General features: G+C 33.5%; 1 protein-coding gene and 1 pseudogene across 3 annotated transcripts in view; both read right to left on the bottom strand.

Moving 5' to 3' along the window:
• Positions 1-17,986, bottom strand: part of MON2 (MON2 homolog, regulator of endosome-to-Golgi trafficking) — a 120,408-nt gene that overhangs the window by 81,422 nt on the left and 21,000 nt on the right. For all 3 annotated transcript variants that reach the window (XM_054580029.1, XM_054580030.1, XM_054580032.1), the window contains 6 exons: positions 11,908-12,035; positions 10,798-10,929; positions 7,577-7,706; positions 5,612-5,709; positions 4,715-4,840; positions 11-205 (listed from right to left, as the gene is read on the bottom strand). In XM_054580029.1, the coding sequence (XP_054436004.1) occupies positions 11-205; positions 4,715-4,840; positions 5,612-5,709; positions 7,577-7,706; positions 10,798-10,929; positions 11,908-12,035 (809 nt within the window). The remainder of the gene's footprint in view (positions 1-10; positions 206-4,714; positions 4,841-5,611; positions 5,710-7,576; positions 7,707-10,797; positions 10,930-11,907; positions 12,036-17,986) is intronic.
• Positions 13,893-15,877, bottom strand: LOC129075959 (ezrin-like; annotated as a pseudogene).

Raw genomic sequence — 17,986 nt, 5'->3', positions numbered from 1 at the left:
TAGTACTTACCAAAAGACTGTAAAACTGCTTAATGAGAACTGATACAACTCTCAGCAAACGCATGCAGATAGGAAAATACGGTTTTTCAACTGGCGCTGGAGAAGATGAAGTGTTGGAACCTTGTCTGAACTTTATATTTGGAGAAAAGAGCTTTATCACAAGAGGACATACTCTTTCTTTTAAGAGGAAGCTAAATTCCTGGTGCTATTTGCAAAAAGAAAAAGAAAGGGAGAAGAAAGAAATTAACTTTGTACATAATTAAGCTTTATTATAAGTTTACTATTTCATTTTTTATTGTTTACAAACAATTCTGAAATTAGTATTGCTTTTTGAAAGTGTAATATCAAAATGACCATCAATGTTTCAATAGATTTTTCTTAAAGAATCTAAATTAAAAACTAATATTTAACAATTTTGGATTTAGCAATGCTTGCTGCAAGGAATTTTAATTTTAGCAGGACATTAAACAATTAAAAACATAAAGAACAGCAGAAAGAAAATAGATTACATAAACTCAAACAGATAAAGCTTTTAATATAGGCAATTGAGGAGAAAAACTGTGATTAATAACATAAATATAAAAAGTTATATAATTTATTGATCCTTTTGTGCAAAGATAATTACATTCATGCATGGATATATTAGTTAATATAATAACTTTATTCTACTTAGATTGCTTAAACAGAAGACTGCTAAAAGCTGATAAAAAATACAATTTTTAAAAAGATTTTGTTTGTTTATTTTTAGAGGGGGAAGGGAGGAAGGGAGGGAGAAAGGGAGAGAAACATAAACATATGGTTGCCTTTCGTGCACCCCCTATTGGGTACCTGGCCCGCAGACCAGGCATGTGCCCTAGACTGGAAATCAAACTGGCAACCTTTTGATTTGGAGGCTGGCACTCAATCCACTGAGCCACGCCAGCCAGGGCAAAAAATACAATTTTTTTTAACCTAAAAAATCTTGCAAAGAATTCTTACATTTTACTTACAGTCATGGTACATTAAGCAGAAAACCTCCCTTAACTTGTTAATTCCCTATGTAAGTAGTCCCATTTTACTGACAATATAAGGCCCAATCAACATTTAGTATCTAACTTAAAATGCTTATTATTTTTTTGTTTTAATCATTCAAATATCAGTGAGGCTAAGAACAAAGATGTAATCATAAATATCATACAATCTAATCCTTTATTCTTACAACAAAAAAGCACAGAGCAGAATCACAAAATTTTTTGTTTACAATCACAACTTTTTAAAAAACAGATTTTATTTATTTATTTTTAGCGAGAGAGAGGAAGGGAGGGAGAGAGAAACATCAATGTGTGGTTGTCTCTTGAGTGTCCTCTACTGGGGACCTGTCCTACAACCCACGCATGTGCTCTGACTGGGAATCGAACTAGTTACCCTTTGGTTCACAGGCTGGCACTCATTTCACTGAGCCACACCAGCCAGGGCATAATCACAGAATTTTTAATATATTTTTTAAAAATCATATTCATTCAAGGAAAACAATCATCAGAGAGGAAAATGAGATTCATTTGAGAAGAAATCATGGATAAAAAGATAAAAAGCCTTGTATAATTTACTTCCTGGAGATAAATTAAGTTAGTCATTTTTAATTCCAAATTAATTCTTTCCAGACTTTTATATTCATTTTAATGTACTTCCTAATTCTTTTCCTTCAAAATGGAATCTTAAGAGTTTAGCTATTTGAAATTCTACGCTCATATCTAGAGTTAGTTTCTTTGACTGCCAAAATTAAAGGCATAATTAAGGTCGTTTTCATACTTTACTAAATTTTGTATATTAGTTGATTTATGAATATTACATACAACACTTTAAAGTCCTATGTATTCATTTTTACCCCTCACTACTCAACTGATTACACCTGATTTCCTCTGCAATCACCATGAACCACGCCAACTCCACTGAAATTATTCTCATCATATTCATCATGATCTCTGTGGACAAAGCAAACATTGCCTTTTCAGTCTTCATCTTACCAGATCTCTCTGAAGCACCTGACTTAACCGATTACTTGGTTCATCTTGAAGCTTTCTTTGCCTTTGTCTTTTATCTGTCTCATTTTCTCAGATGCACTCATGTCTTTTTGGCCTCAGGTTCTTAGTCTCTTTTATCCTTTTACACCTAACCATTTAATGTTGAGATTCCTCAGAGCTCAAAGGATGAAAATTGTACTAGAGAAAGGGGTCCTGGGTTGAGTTCAATTTTGTCCCTGCCACTATTCAGCTTGTTTTCTAGACATAGATCCTTTTTTAGGGTCACTGCTCTGGAGTATTCTTTTCCCATTCTACCTATTTCTCCCAGCTAACTATTCTTCATTCTTCAGGTAAAAGCTTCACACATTTGATTCATCACCAACTCTCCACCAAGTTTGGTACCTAAATTAATCATTCTCATAGCATTTTTTATAATTGTTTTTCACAGCATTCATCACATCTTATCATTCAGTGAACATTTTTCTCCAAATTAGACTTTTAATCACCATAGGCCCAAAATTTTATCTTATTTAACTTCTATATCCTCGGCACAGAACACACAGACCAGCACATTAAATGGTAAATTCTGTTTGAATTGAGTAAATGATGTGTGAAAGAAAATAAATATTTATCTCTTTCTGAAAACTTTACAGGAGTAAATTCTAGGATCTTACACAGAATAATTCCCCCCCCTCCCTTTGCATTACAACAGGAAGAATAAGAGTAAGAATTGCATGGGCACAACAAATCTGAAATGTGAAACATTTTTTCAAATCTTTTCCTACAAAATCAGAAAATACAATCCCAAGTGCAGAAATTTCTAATTAAATTCATTTACCAATACATTCATTCATTCATTTACATATTTATCAAAGACCTTCCATGTGCCAGGCACTGTTATAGGCATCTGTACAACAGTGAACTAAATCCCTGCCTCATAGAGTTTACTTTCCTATAGAAAAAGAGAGAAATTAAACTAATATACAAATACATATATGTCAGGAGGTAATAGTGCTGAAAAGAAAAATAAAGAGGAGTGATAAAGGTAAGAATATTGGCGTGCACAAAAAGTTGTCATTTTTATACAAAGTCGTTGGGGAAGGCTTGGCTGACAAGCTGACCATTGAGCAAAGACCTCAAAAAAGCAAGAGAACAAGCCATATGGGAAAAAAAACATTCCAGACCCAGAAACCAGTACAAAGGCCTAAAGCAGGAGTCCACTTGGGTCACTTAAGAAACAGCAAGGATCAGAGCATTTTGAAAAAGTAATGGCAAAGGGAAGAGTGAAAAGAGATAAGATAAAAGAATATTGAAGACTGATCATTAAAAGTTCCATATACCATTATTAGGATTTCCTCTTTTACTCTGGGCAAAAATGACATCTACAGAAACAATTTTACGAAAGACTGAAGAGAGCTGACTTGTTTTAAAAGACCATTTTTGATGTAATATGATAAGCAACTATGACAGAATGGGACAAGTATAGATGCAAAGAGATTAGTTAGGAAGCTAATGCAATAATTTAGGTAAGAGATGACGGTGGCTTGGATTAGGATAATTGTGGAGAAAGTCATATGAAGTGACTAGATCTTGTATATACTTTGAAGGTGATGGTTGGGATGTGGGATGTGAACGAAAAGAGAGGATAAGGAGAGAAACTAATTTGGAATCTGGATCAACATGGGTTCAAATCCCAACTCTGTCACTTACAATGAAACCTTACACAAATTACTTAACTCTCTGAAAGTCTTAGCTTCCTCCTGTCAAAAGTATGAATAACTGGTTGTTAGGCAGTTTTGAAGATTTAAGAGAATGTAATATATAAGGAATTTGGTACAGTCATAGCATGTAGTAAGCAGTCAAAAAGTGGTAGCTGTTATGACTATCATTTCATACAAGACTGTTAGACAAGTTGTATCTAAACATTACTTATTCTAATACAAAAAAAAAAAAAGAAACATCAGTTAATACTGTTCATTATCCCCCAAATTATCGAACATCTTCCTAGTATATACCAAAAATTGTGAACCATGTAATAAAAATTTCAGTCCCAACTCCTGGGCTAAAGGGTGTTTTACCATTGTGGCATTAATTCACACATTTTGTAGGTAAGAACAGAGAATAAAACAAATGACTAAGGGAGACAGCATGTTAGGAAAAGAAGTATATTAGTAGTTGAAAGATAATTTTAGTTCAAGATCTGCTATTAACCAAGAAACCATGTGTAAATCACTAAGTCAATTTTGGACTTGTAGCTTCTAACAAGTAAAATCAAAAGTCTGAATTCTTTCTTACTGTTTTCCCTACTATCTCTCTGTTTTGAAATATTTTTATTGCACATTAAATTTATTAAGCACTGATTACTTCTTTTTTCCATTTAAATCATCAAAAATGACATAGCTATATATAAAAGTAAAAATCATTAACAATTTCTTTGGGTTTTAAATATAAAAAATACCACATTCCTTCATACACTCATTGACTGAGGACTGCCTTACAAGATAGTCTCTAGGGGTTCCTTCTAATGTTAAAATTGCAAGATGCTACGGCACTACAAAAGTGCAAGACACTAAATTACCGCAAGTGTAAAGTCTAAGGCTAGAATTCTTTTTATCTTTTAATCTGAGGGAAAAAAATACATGTTGCTTTCTTGAAAAATATCTGTGAAAAGAATTAAAGATTAATTTTGTTGCAAGATACTACAAGTGGCTTACTTGTAAAAAGACTTGTGGAAAATCATTCAGGACTGACTCAAGTAATTCAAGGCCAAATGTGCGAGTCATTTCTGTCATGCCTACTAGCCAGTAAGGGGCATCAGCATTAACCAACTGACAAAGGTCCTGGGAAAATAAGTCAAACAGTAGATAAATAAATAAAACATTCATATGCCGGAATAAAAGATGCTTTTCAAAACTCTTAGTTCATACAATTTTTAAGTTATTTCTTCTTACATAGTAGTTGTTATTACTCTTTAGAAACTGGTGATTCAAATTTTGACAGATTGGATTATGTAAGTAAACTTTTAAAGGATCACATAACTATCAACAATAGAGTACAAAGATAAATAAATCATATAACTATCGATGATATATAGAATACACAGATAAATGAATCGTAACTATCTACAATATATAAAGTGCAAAGATAAATGGTTAATCTAATGTTCATTTAATGAAAATCCACTTAACATAACCTTTGATCCAAATTAATGAAATTTTCAGTACAGATGAATTTTATTTTACTTAAAAGATTTACTGATGACAAGTAATGTTAAAATCAGGTATTTGTATGTCAAATTATATTAAGTAGACCATTTGTTACTTAAATTTTCCTAGTAATTATATGACTAGTCATCCTCAATTTACCTATTTTCTAGTTGTATATTTAATTCATTTTATTTCCTCAAAGTGAAACGTGACATTTAATTATGTTATTTAGCTATAAATGCTCTTTAATGTTTTAGAAACTTTTTGAAATACTACTTTTGACACTTTAAAATTTGACAATTTTAAAAATTAACACTTAAAAAAATAAATTGGCCATATAATATTCCAAAATAAAAATTCAAAACTATATTCTATAATAAAAATTATTTTTATTAACTGACATACCTGGAAAAGCATATATGCATCTTTAGCACAAGGTTTGAGGGTACTAACAGATCTTCTGTTACTATTTGCTTGGACCAGTACTGGTTGTTCTATAATATCTGCAATCAAAATAAGATAGGCTTTAGTACTTTATAATGACCTTTAATAAAGCAAATACTGCATACTATTTAAATGGTATATTTAAAATAGAATTGTATACTTTAATTAAAAGTTCAGAACTATGCTACCAAGATGCAAAAAAAATGGTAATCTATTTTTATACAAAAAATCACAGTGCCATAAAAATCACTGTTCACTGCCTTACATTCATTTTAAGGCATATAAGGTATGGAGAGCATCTTTATCCATACATTTGATTTTCCCAGTCTCCCATTATCCAGCCCCTTTATTTCACAGATTTGAAATTCACATGATCTTTGAATGTGCCTTTAAATATCAAACATATAAAAGTTTACCACCATAGTTAATTCCTATATACCTTACCATTGTCAAGAGAATTAACTGCTTGATCTGCCACAATAACTATGTCAGTTTTGTGTTAACTAGCTAAGAGTCAGTTTGCTTCCCAACTCAGCATTTCTTTGAATATTAATAAAATAGCACTCACTGTAAATTTTGACAACCAGTTTTGAATAATTGTTGTCCAAGTAACTACTTGAAAGTATGTTCTACCTTATTAGAAAGTATTAAATGAGATATTTGTCTTTAGTGACACACAGCTAAAACTACCAATCTAGAAATTATATTGAGGTTATGAATATGTAAGACATTCATTCACATTGGAGAACTGCCCTGTTTTATTCTTTTAGTTTAATTTCCTAATATTCCAAACTGCTAGAATTCCAACTTCATTTCCCATAGTAAAAATACAGAAAAATCAATATACCAAAGTTAGTGGAAGTATTCTAATAAACCAACAGATTAAGAAGGCCTGAAACTACATGTGAAAAAATCTGACCAATGGTTAATTTCAGAAAAACTGAAGTAATTATTAGAATAGGCAGCATTACCAATACTTACTAGTACTGCCATTTTTACCAGTATCAACGAAAGACCATTAAATAAAATGAAATATTGCATGATATCAATAATTTAAGGAAAAAATAATATGTAAAGGGAAAAGTAGTAGAAGCTTTTGTTTCCTAATTATATAAAGCAGAAAATTGTTCATGATGGTAGTGACTTATGATCTTTTCAACTAACCATAAAAAATTTCCTTTTCACCTAATAAGGATAATAAATGAAAAAAAAGTTTCTATAGTTAAAAGTTATCAAATTACAAAAACTATAATAAAGAGTTTATCTGGCAGTTCTTTGAAAGGACATGTTTCTAAGGTTTTAGGAATTTTAAATTATTAAAACAGATGATAAAAATCACAATAAATATATTTGATGGAAATAAAAAGATTAATCTTTATATTAAATAAATATTCCTTATTAATACATATTAATAGGCAGAGACAAAAATTCACATGAGGAAGTCCACTCGTGATTTACACTAAAAAAATTCAAATGGAAAAAAATATATGTAAGAAGACACTAAAACAATACTAATATGTCAAATACAATGTAAGTATACACTAGGAAACTAGTTCATTAAATTATAGAATAACAACAAAAATAAAAGAGTAATATAAAAAATATGTATAACATAATGTTTGGCTAAAAATACATATGATCCTATGTTGGGTATAAAATGTGAAATTATCTTTATTATGAAATTGTGCATATATTAGAAATATAAATGAAAATAAAGAGTTGACTTCTAGGGTGATAAAATTGTAGGGTATTTATTTTTTGAATTTCCATTATCAATATAATAATGTTGTTAAAATAAATATTTTTTAAAGTATTCTCTTTTTTACATAGTCTAAGTTCATAGGGAAAAAAAGCTGAAAATCAATAAAAGAGAAATCATGGATATAAAAATCACCAGTCAAAAGAAAACAACTTTTGTCACTTTACCTCTGTGCCGTTCATCTTCAGCAACCATCCTCTCAAAAACAACAGTAACAACTTGTCGCACCGTAGCAGCAGCTGTATTATTGGTAATATTATCTTTTGTGAAGTGCAGTCGAAAACAAAGAACAATTGCCTAAAAAAAAAACCAATTTTCATTTAGTGTGAAATAAGACTGAAGAACATGACTACTATATTTTATCTGATATAACTCAAAATTAAATAATTTATGTTCAGCTGTCTCAATCACAGATACTAAAAGTCCTACCCTTTCATACAATAAAACTACAAAAACCCTTCTGCTTTGAAATAATTCAAACTCTTAATAAATAGAGAGCCACATAAGGTTAGCTAAGGTTATGTGAAATACACCTTTTACACTTTGGTTCTTTTAACATGTATATAATAACATGTTGCTATATTACCTCAGAATGACTTGCTCGGCAAATAACAAGTACTTAAAGTTTCTTGTATCACTAAATCACCTGGAGAAATTCTATATAAACCTATTAAGCATATAAATAGATAAAAGTACAATTTTTAAAAGCAGTCATTCTTCTTAAAATCAACTTTATTAAAGTGTAATTTATATACAATAAACTGTTTCTCTTCTAAACTTTCTAATCAATGAGTTCTGATGGTTTATTTCGCCCATGAAACTACTGCCACAATTGAAATATGAGAAGTCTCCATCACCTTGACAGCTTCCTTATGTCCTTTTATAGTCCATTTTCATTTCTTTTACAGACCACTTTTTCCTCCGCCCTTGGGCCCAGACAACCCACCCATCTGCTTTTTTCACTATAGATCAGCTGGCATTTTCTACGAACAGAATCATTCAGCATGTACTCTTTTGTGTCTGGTTTCTTTCACTCATAATACTTCTGATATTCATCCATGTTGTTCTTTTTATCAGTAGTTTATACTTTTTATTCTTGAGTAGAATTCTATGGCATAGGCTTATCCATTCTTGCTTATCCATTCACCTGCTGATGGACATTTGAGATGCTTCCAGTTTATGGTTATTGTGAATAAAGCTGCTATGAACCTTCATATACAAGTCTCTGTGGAGGCATGTGTTCCTCTTTACCTTGGTTAAATAAATATCTAGTAGTGAAATGGCTGAATCATATAGTAAGTATAAGTTAAACTTTTAAAGAAACAGTTAGTTTTCCAAAATGGCTTTATAATTTTATATTCCCTCCAGCAGTATGTGTGAGTTCAGAACTATTCTACCTCCTTGACACTTGATTTGGCCAGTCTTTTAAAATTTCAGCTATTCTAATGGATGTGTAATGATATTTCCTTATGTTTTTAATTTGCTCTTCCCTGATATGTATTGCTGCTGAGCCAATTCCCACCTATTCATTAGCCATTTGAATATCTTATATTGTGAAGTGTCTGTTGAAATCATTTGTCCATTGTTATTGGGTGGTCTACAAATGAGCTGTAAGAATTTTATATAAACTCTAGATAAAACTCTTTTGTCAGATATTTTTAAATATTGTCCTCCATTCTATGGCTTCTTTTATGATTCATGGATTTTTTGCCCTACCTATGAAATGTCTGTCTACCCATGGTATAGTTTCTCCTATGTATTGTTCTATAAGTTTCACAGTTTTAAAAGAAACATTTTTGAAGAAAAACATGATAGTTTAAATTCTATACCTATCATATTAGATTAAAAGATTTTAAAACAAATAGCCTTTATACCACTATTATTCTTTAAATTTCAAATGTACAGAAACTTTCATATTACTCAATTTTGTATTATCTTTACACTTCATTTTTTATTCCAAAATATTACACTTCCAAATTAACCAACATAATAAAATTAATCCTATATTTATTTATAAAACTGTAAGTTCTTATCGCTTTGGTAGGTCAAATAATAATCTTTTATAAAATTTTTAAAAATTACATATATCTCAGAACAAAAATTTGACAGCTAGGAACCAAGAGGAACTACATACAACAAAATTATATACAGAGTGGGGCAAAAGCAGGTTTACAGTTATTTGTACTGCAAATAATGCAATCATTAATAATATAAAAATAAATTGTTTCAGATACAACTATAAACCTACTTTTGCCCAACCCTCTTTAAAAATACAAAAAATATTTTATAAAGCAGATATGAGCTTAAAAAAATAAGCTATTTGCAATTAAATAAAATTTCATTATGACTTAAGCATCAAAAAATAACTAGAAGATATATTCTCTAGTGATACTATATATAGCCTAATCTGATAGTATGTTTTTCTACTTGATAAGCCATCCATCCTAAAGGCATGCAAATTATAACAGAACGACTAGTATAAGTCCAACAAATTTCTTAAACGATAAACCATTAATTTTAGACTGTTCTTTATATTACTCTGTACTTTCTATTCTTTAGAAATATTTAATGGTTTTCAAAAACTTTTTAAAGAGTGAAACAAATAATAGCCTAGCAATTATATATTCCAAGGAGGGTGGGAGTAGTAAGAAATGAGAAATATCTATCATACATGCAGCATTATCCAGTATAAATGCCAAAAGAACACCTTCCCAGCTACTTAATGGACAGGTTTAAACTATCTGGCTTACATATCATATATATGTGAAATTATTTTTAAAAAGGGGTAAGGGAGCCCTGACTGATGTGGTGGTGTTCTGCAAAGCAAAGGGTCTCCCTTTGGATTCCCAGTCAGGGCACATGCTTGGGTTACAGGTTTGGTCCCCAGTCAGGGTGCATGCAAGAGGCAACCAATTAACATTTCTCCCTCACATCCATGATTCTCTCCCTCTCTTTCTCACACTCCCTTCCCCTCTCTCTAAAAATAAATAAAATTTTTAAAAAAGGGGAAGGCGGGTAAGGGAGAAGGAGGGAATACCCAGAGGGAATACTCAGGGCAGTTGTGGAGAACACTAATGCCTCAAAACACATTTTTTTTCCTCGTTACTTTCCTCTTTTTCTTTTCTTATTCCTCTGCTACTTTTCTTTTCCATTTCCTATTTATAACTAATCCTGTCATCTATACCCAAAGGGCTTTGCTTCATCACCCTACCCTGATTTCAATTAATCTGAGGAAAATGAGGCACTGATGTTTTTTAATCTGTAATATCCTTTATCACAGTAAATATAAGGAAGTTGCCTTTTGTTCAAATCAAGCTTTTCTCTTTCAGCCAGCTTATTCAAATACCATCTCAAAGCACTTGTGAACTTTGTCAAACAGGATTCCTACCTTAGAGAGGGCATCATCATGAACTACTGTATTGGTTGTTAAAAGAACAAGAACTGTTTGAAGTAGCTTAAGTTCTTCAAGGCTATTTTCCATTAGTTGCCAAAGCATGTTAATTATATTTCCAGCTGCAGTCTGTGAAATAATTATTTTAATTATTGTCAACAAATAAAATATATGTGCTTAAGTCGCTAATTAAGAAAGGTATACAAACATTACCTTACCTGGAGAGAATTTCTTGATTTTAATAACAAGGCCCATGTTTCTAGATATACAGATCCAAACACATGTCTCTCAACTAATTTGAGACTTACAACCAATTAAATTTCTTCTCAAAAAAATGAATTTCTTTAAAATATAATATGCCATTCGAAAATTTGCAAATAATAGCATGCAATTCTGAAATACCTAGTCAAAATCAAAGCTCATGTCTACAACAATATTTCATCTGGACACAAATATGGACATATGCAAATTATCTATGTGCTCCTACGGCTTCTTATTTTTATTTAATTTACAATATGTTATAGAAAAAACAAAATGCAATTTAAATTAACAACATATTTATAATCTCAATTAAATCTGACATTGTTTGGAATACTACCCTAAAGGCAGAATTTACCACTTCTATTAAAGGAACTTAAGAAGTACAAAGTTAAGGTTAATTAACAGCATTATATTTCAAGATAGGATACAGATTCATAGTAATGAAATGTTTTTCCTTGTTTTACCATCATAAGATTGTAAATGAGTATTGTACAGATAATCTAGGAAACACTCATGATTTTCCTTCCTACCTTTAAAAAATTTTTATGCCTTGTATTCTTTGCAATGATATTGAAAATTTGCTTGTTCCCAAAATTATCATCTATATTACTTAACTGTGACTACTTATATTATAAATAATTTGAAAAAAGGCACTTCATCTTTTTATTTATGGGTGCTTAATAATGAAATATTTTGCTAACCTTTTAAAATTAAGCCACATCCTTCAAGCATATTGCTGGCTGCAAAACTGTTTTACATTAAATATCAGGTATGTTTCATTCTCCCCTTATGAAAACTCCTAATGTGATTCTTACATTCATAGTTCAGATAAAATCTTCACATTACCTCAGACACAACTTCATGTGACATGAGTCTCTGAATGGCGGCCAAACATAGCTGAGTGATCTTCGGTTCTTTGGTTCCACAACCCATTAGAAAAGGCTGAACAACCTCTGAGCTGTTCTCTTTCAATGCTTTATTTAGAACACATAAAATAAAATATTAAATCTAATTCATAAATAACAATACATTTTTATATTATTACAACCAGTAGTGACAATTTAAAAAGCACTTTATGTAAAATAAACACCAAAATAAAAATCAAATATGAGTTAAAATATTTCAAATAAATACAAACTCCGTGTCTAAACTATATCCCTTAAACTACAGCTTGGCCATGCCTTTCTTCTGGCACTCTATCCTTTGGTTCTTCTTCTTCTGCTATATTCTTTAAGGCCAACCTCTCAGAAGTTCTATGCTGCCTCAGAGAAGCATACTATTTCTTCAACAATGCAGAAGGAAAACATGAATAAAAATTCATATTATAGAGCAGAAAAAAGTAATTTAAAGTGGAACACACATCATCTCACCACACTTCTGAATGTTCAGAAATTCCCCTTAATTTTATTATATACCTTTAATTTACATCGCCTTAATTTCTTTTTCAAGAAATAAGCTAATTAAAAACAGTAACATTACTCCTCTTATTAATGAAACATTACTTTAAATTAATTGATGTACAGGCTGTTAATTCCAAATCTTATTTTAACACCTTCTACCAAGTCAATTTCTTCAGAAGTTTTAAGTGGTAACAGAAATGTAAAAGGTTAGAAAAATGCATAAACTGAATTATACATTGTTATGGTAGACAGGTAGCACTAGGGAGTCTCCCCCATTGGCCAAGATGGCACAGCGAAACGTTCTTACACTGAGTACACCAAAAGCTAGAAAGATGAATGGAGAGGGCCTGAGCATGCCAAAAGCTAGCAGGATGATTGGATGGAGAAAGAAAGCCCTCCCCTCCCTATCCCTATGAGAATTGCAGGCTTGAGCAGGAATATGAGGTGGTCTTTGAGACCGGAATCCATCATTCTCCCATGTTGGCAACTGAATAAACCTCTTTCCTTTTGTACCAGCACCTGTCTATGTAGTTTGGTTTTCACTGCCACAGGCAGCCAAAACCACTTTGTTCAGTTGGAATATAATTAAATTTATCAAATCAAATCAAATCAATACACACTGTGAATAGCTACACAAAGATGATTAAGACAGGTTTGTCGTCCTGAGGGAATATGAATAAATAATGCAACATGCTGAATCAAGAGCACATTAAACTTATGTGTTTGGAATACGCTTTCAAAGGTGCTATACCCAGGAATTATTTTTTGAGGTTAAGACTTTTGATAAAGACATACAAATCTGAGTTTTAACAAGTTTTTCAAAAGAAATTTTGAGAATGTCATCCAGAATAGCCATTTAAAAGTATAAAACCAATGTTAACATTGATTTTATTATTTAAATCCCTACCTTTCTGTTTCCAAGCTTCCCTTTATGGTATGATAAATAAAGACTTTTTCTTACATCATGCTCTGTAACATCCCTCAGTATGCCAGCATAAATTAGTGAGTTAGAACAGCTAAAAGATGGTCAATATGACTTCCAAAGAACAGTTTCTAAAAGGGCTCCCTTGTATTGTTTCCTTGCTTTCTTGTGCACAAAGGTTTGATTCAAATGAGACATAAAGTTTCCATAACAATGTTTCAAAACATTTACATGAATTATTAAATGATGACAATAAAGCTCTAAAGCCTTAAATATCTTGCCATATTCAATCTTGCCAAAATCACTGAACTATGAGGCTGCCCCTTACTCTGCTGAACATTTTTTCACGATGTGGGCTTTTTTAATTATATGGAATCTCGTATCACACATAACAGCAGTGAGTTTGTTACTCAGACTTAACAAGCATCTCTCATTAATTCAATCAACCCTGCTCCAGGCACAAGACAGGAAGTGAAATAATAATAATAATGATAATAATAATAATATCATCAGGCCCATTTGGCACTATGATTCAAATGGGAAAAATAAACCAGGGATGCTTCCACTGGCCCGAGCCCCAGAGTATTCTCACTGAAACAGCTACTCTCTTTGTAAAGGAACTCGAGTACAAGGAGGGGGTCTAGATTTAGAGGACTACAAATGCAAGTTTCAGGGTCTGTGCATGTGACCCTCAGCAGAGCCCAGGCTCGAGGCCCCACCATGCCCAGTCCCAGCCCAGCCTTTACATGGCCTTGGTGGGTGTGCTGCTTGGTGCTGCCCTGCTGGATCTGCCTCATGTTCTCGTTGTAGATGAGGTCGTTGTGGTCCTCTTGCTCTTGTCTCTGGCCTAGTACAGGTCACTAGACAGAGTCATCAGCTGCTGCTGCATGTGCTCCCTCTTCTCGGCCTCGGTGATCTGCTTCTACTCATTGTGGTCATCCAGGATGCCCTCGCTGGACACCTTGGCGCTGTAGCCTGTGTACTCTGTGCTCTCCTCCTGCAAGCTCTCCTGGATTTGGAAACCCACAGGCTCATACACGGAGGGGGGCACGGGGGGACGGTGGGGGGGACTGTCAGCACAAGGTGCAGTTCAGCTCTTCCTTGGTCTTCACCAGGTCATCCTGACCTTCCTTGGCCCAGTGCTGCCACTCCCTGACCTTGTCCTCCTTGCATCCACATATCTCCTCCAGGAGGACAATCTTGGCAGTGTACTCTGTGAGCTCCACAGCCAGCATCAGCTCCTTCTCCTTCATCATCTGCTCTTTCTCTCTCTCCCCAGTTTCTCTCCTTTTCGTCTCATTTTCCAGCTGCTGTCGCTCCAGATGCTTCTGGTCCTTCTCCCTAGCCTGGGCCTTCATCTGCTACACCTCAACGGTGTAGGGCTTCCTGCAGCGCACATACTACTCATGGTTCCCCATGCAGAGCTGCAGGATCTGCTCGTTGATGCAGAGGTATGTGTGTTGGGGGGGTGGGGGCAGCGCGCATAGAACAGAAAGTCAGGTGCCTTCTTGTCGATGGGCTTAATTACAAACTTTTTGTCATTGAAAGAGCTGTTCCTGATTTCACTCCACAAGAAGCCAATCTTTGGAGTCAACTTACCGTCTTTCTCTTAAGTATTTAGTCTAAGAGCATCCAGTCCAGGCCAAAGGTTTGTTCCTTTCTTATTTTTTATCTCAAAATAGTTGATTCCATACATTTCCAGATCTTGGGTAATCTTCCGATACTCCAGCATAACGCTGGGATCTTTGAACATTCCTTGGTGCTTGGCATACCACATCTGGATCTGGTCCTCCCACTGGTCTCTGGTGAGCTTGTGCTGGTTCATGACTCGGTGTGGGACTCACTTTGAGCTGAGGTACCTGAACTTGTGCATTTGTTATAGTCTCCAGGCTTGGCTGCAGGGCATAGGAGCTGAGGAGCACTGCAGTCTCAGAAGGGCACTAGATTTCATCGCTAACAATGGCCTCCTTCACTTGGAGGAAGAAAACCTTCTGTGTGATGTCCTGGATGAGCTCCTCAGACACGTCTTCAAGGAAGAACTTGGCCCGAACTTGAATTGGAGAGAGGATTCTCTTCCCTGACCTCCTGGGCCAACACTTTTTCATCAACTTTCAATGAGATAGGAAATCCTTTATTATCTACATTCTGGAGGCTGAAGTACCACACTTCCCACAGGCCAACAGCCTTAACCACCTAAAGAGAACTCTATTCTTCTGTCATATTTGGTTGGACGGCAAACTCCAGCTCCACATCCATGGTGGTAACTCGGATGTTGATTGGTTTTGGCATTTTCAGTTCCTGGTGGGTTTTCCTCAATCCTCTGTCAAGTCACCAGTGGCAGCTGAGGCAGGTTAGCTCTCAGACCCGCAGAGCCCGCAGAGGACTGCTGCGCTCCCCAGCTGTCAGTGTGTTGGCACTGTGTGCCTACATGAACATTTTTAATTGTTAAATGTTGTTCAGGCAAATAAAAATTTTCAATAGTAACAAGTTGCATTTATACTTTTTATGACGTTAACACATGTTTCTCATTTGAGTATCACAATAATGAAATACAGGTAACGGAGCATGACTTGGCCCAATCAACAAATAAGTATGTGGTACAGCCAGAATTTGAAAATATATCTTCTAACTCCTGGTTCACTATTTTCCCCACAACACTTTGTTGGCACTCCCTAAAGTAAACAGCACTTGATACAAATGGAAGTAAAAAGTAAAAGTATCTAAGAAGAACCAATGACGTGCACTTTAAAGTTTTCTGCATTAAGTCTTCAGATAAATGAATGAAAGGGCTCCTGTCTTCATTGAAGGAAAAACAACGTACTTTCATTGAGTCACTAATGACAATAATTTTAAGACACATCCATAATATCAATACCATAAGAAAGAAAATCAGTGCCATTAAACTATGATACAATGCTTACTAATCACTTAAAATTTTCCTTTCAATTTCATCCTCAAGCCTGGGGGTCCTCAACCCCCAGGCATGGACCAGCATGGGTCCATGGTCTGTCAGGAACTAGGACACACAGCAGGAGTGAAACTTTACTCAGTTTGAGTTCTGCCTCCTGTCCCTCTCCCCACCCCCAATGTGGAAAAATTGTCTTCCACAAATCACTGCTCTAGGACCTCAAGACATTAGAGGTGCCTCATTTAGTGAAAGAGTACTTCATTACTGTCTCTGAAATCTTCTAAACCAATGACACCCATGTTTTGATGCTGGTGCTCTTTTTTACTTAATGATACGACATTAACAGAAAGTTTTGTACAACTAAGATAACACTTTAAATAACAAACTTATGTGATATCAACAATGCACATGCTAGAAGTGCTGATATGAACTATAAAAAAATTCACACATTCACTAAGAAAAACAACTACAACACTACCTGGCCCACAGTGATTCTTCGATGCCATCAATTGTATAATGCATACCAATTTGGGAAATACTAAAATGTGAAAAACATGTGCATCTTCGAATGAGTAAAATAAGGTGAGTTATAAAGAAAAGTTATATACATGTCAGTTGCAGTTACTAGGTCTATAAAGCTGAGATTAACTTAAGATAGTAATAAAAATAATTTTTGAAAACTTTATTTTAATGTAACTCAAAGAAACTGAACATCTATTTCTTGTCTCCTTCCCACTTTTTCCCTCCTGGCTTATGAGAATATAAGTTCATATGTTATACAGAATAAATGATCAACAAAAACAAAATAAGCAAACCTATTGACCTATTCTGTCTTTTGAAGCATAGTGTGAAAACAAAAATACATCCTCCATATCCAAATCACAATGCAGTAAGATAAAGATCAACAGAAAAAAAAAACAAACCCTACTGATTTTTTTTTCTTCTTTTAAAAGTGATAGCTGTTCTAAGAAGCAGAAATTAATCTTACTCTTCTGTATGAGAGCTAGGTGCTCTCCTTTGTATACAGTAATTTTAATGACATACTATTGAATATTTAAATGTAGTTTTATGTAAAAGCCTTATAGTTTTAGACTCTCGAAATCGCATGGAAGAAAAGGCTATACAGCAATATAAAGACATTTATCTTGTTTTAACCATTGTTTTTATCATTCCAGGAAAAAAAGAAAATGTCAACCCTTTTTAATCAAAATTCTCTACTTCAATATCCATTAAAATATAAAGATAGCTTTTGGGGATTAAAAAAATAATATTTTCTACTTAAGTTCCCTAATAAGCATAACTCCTTTAACAATATAACACTAGGTGTTTGCTAAATATATTTTATTTCTAAATTTTATAACTGTGAGATTAAATTATGCACTTTCACACACCTGAAAGAGGTCCAGCAGGTCCCCATATCCTAGGGGTTTCCTTGCTCTGAGGAGTTTCACTGCATAATTGCAGTTTTTATCCTGGAAAAAAAGAATTAAACTAGGATACCCCACTATAAATCACATTTATAGGGGCCAACAATGGTTTTATTATAATAAATTTTAATGATCATTAAATAATGAGTTATAGTTCTTGTGAAAGAAATAAAATGTGGAAACAACTGCTATCTTCAAAACCCTTAAACCCTACTTAGGGAAAAGACTGATATTTCTAACATTTAAAAAAAACATTTTAATGGTTCAA

This window comes from Pteronotus mesoamericanus, unplaced genomic scaffold, assembly GCF_021234165.1.
Source record: "Pteronotus mesoamericanus isolate MK-2021 breed Mesoamerican mustached bat unplaced genomic scaffold, CSHL_Meso_final contig_56, whole genome shotgun sequence".
Classification (NCBI taxonomy): domain Eukaryota; kingdom Metazoa; phylum Chordata; class Mammalia; order Chiroptera; family Mormoopidae; genus Pteronotus; species Pteronotus mesoamericanus.
This window is presented reverse-complemented; position numbering and strand designations above follow the sequence as displayed.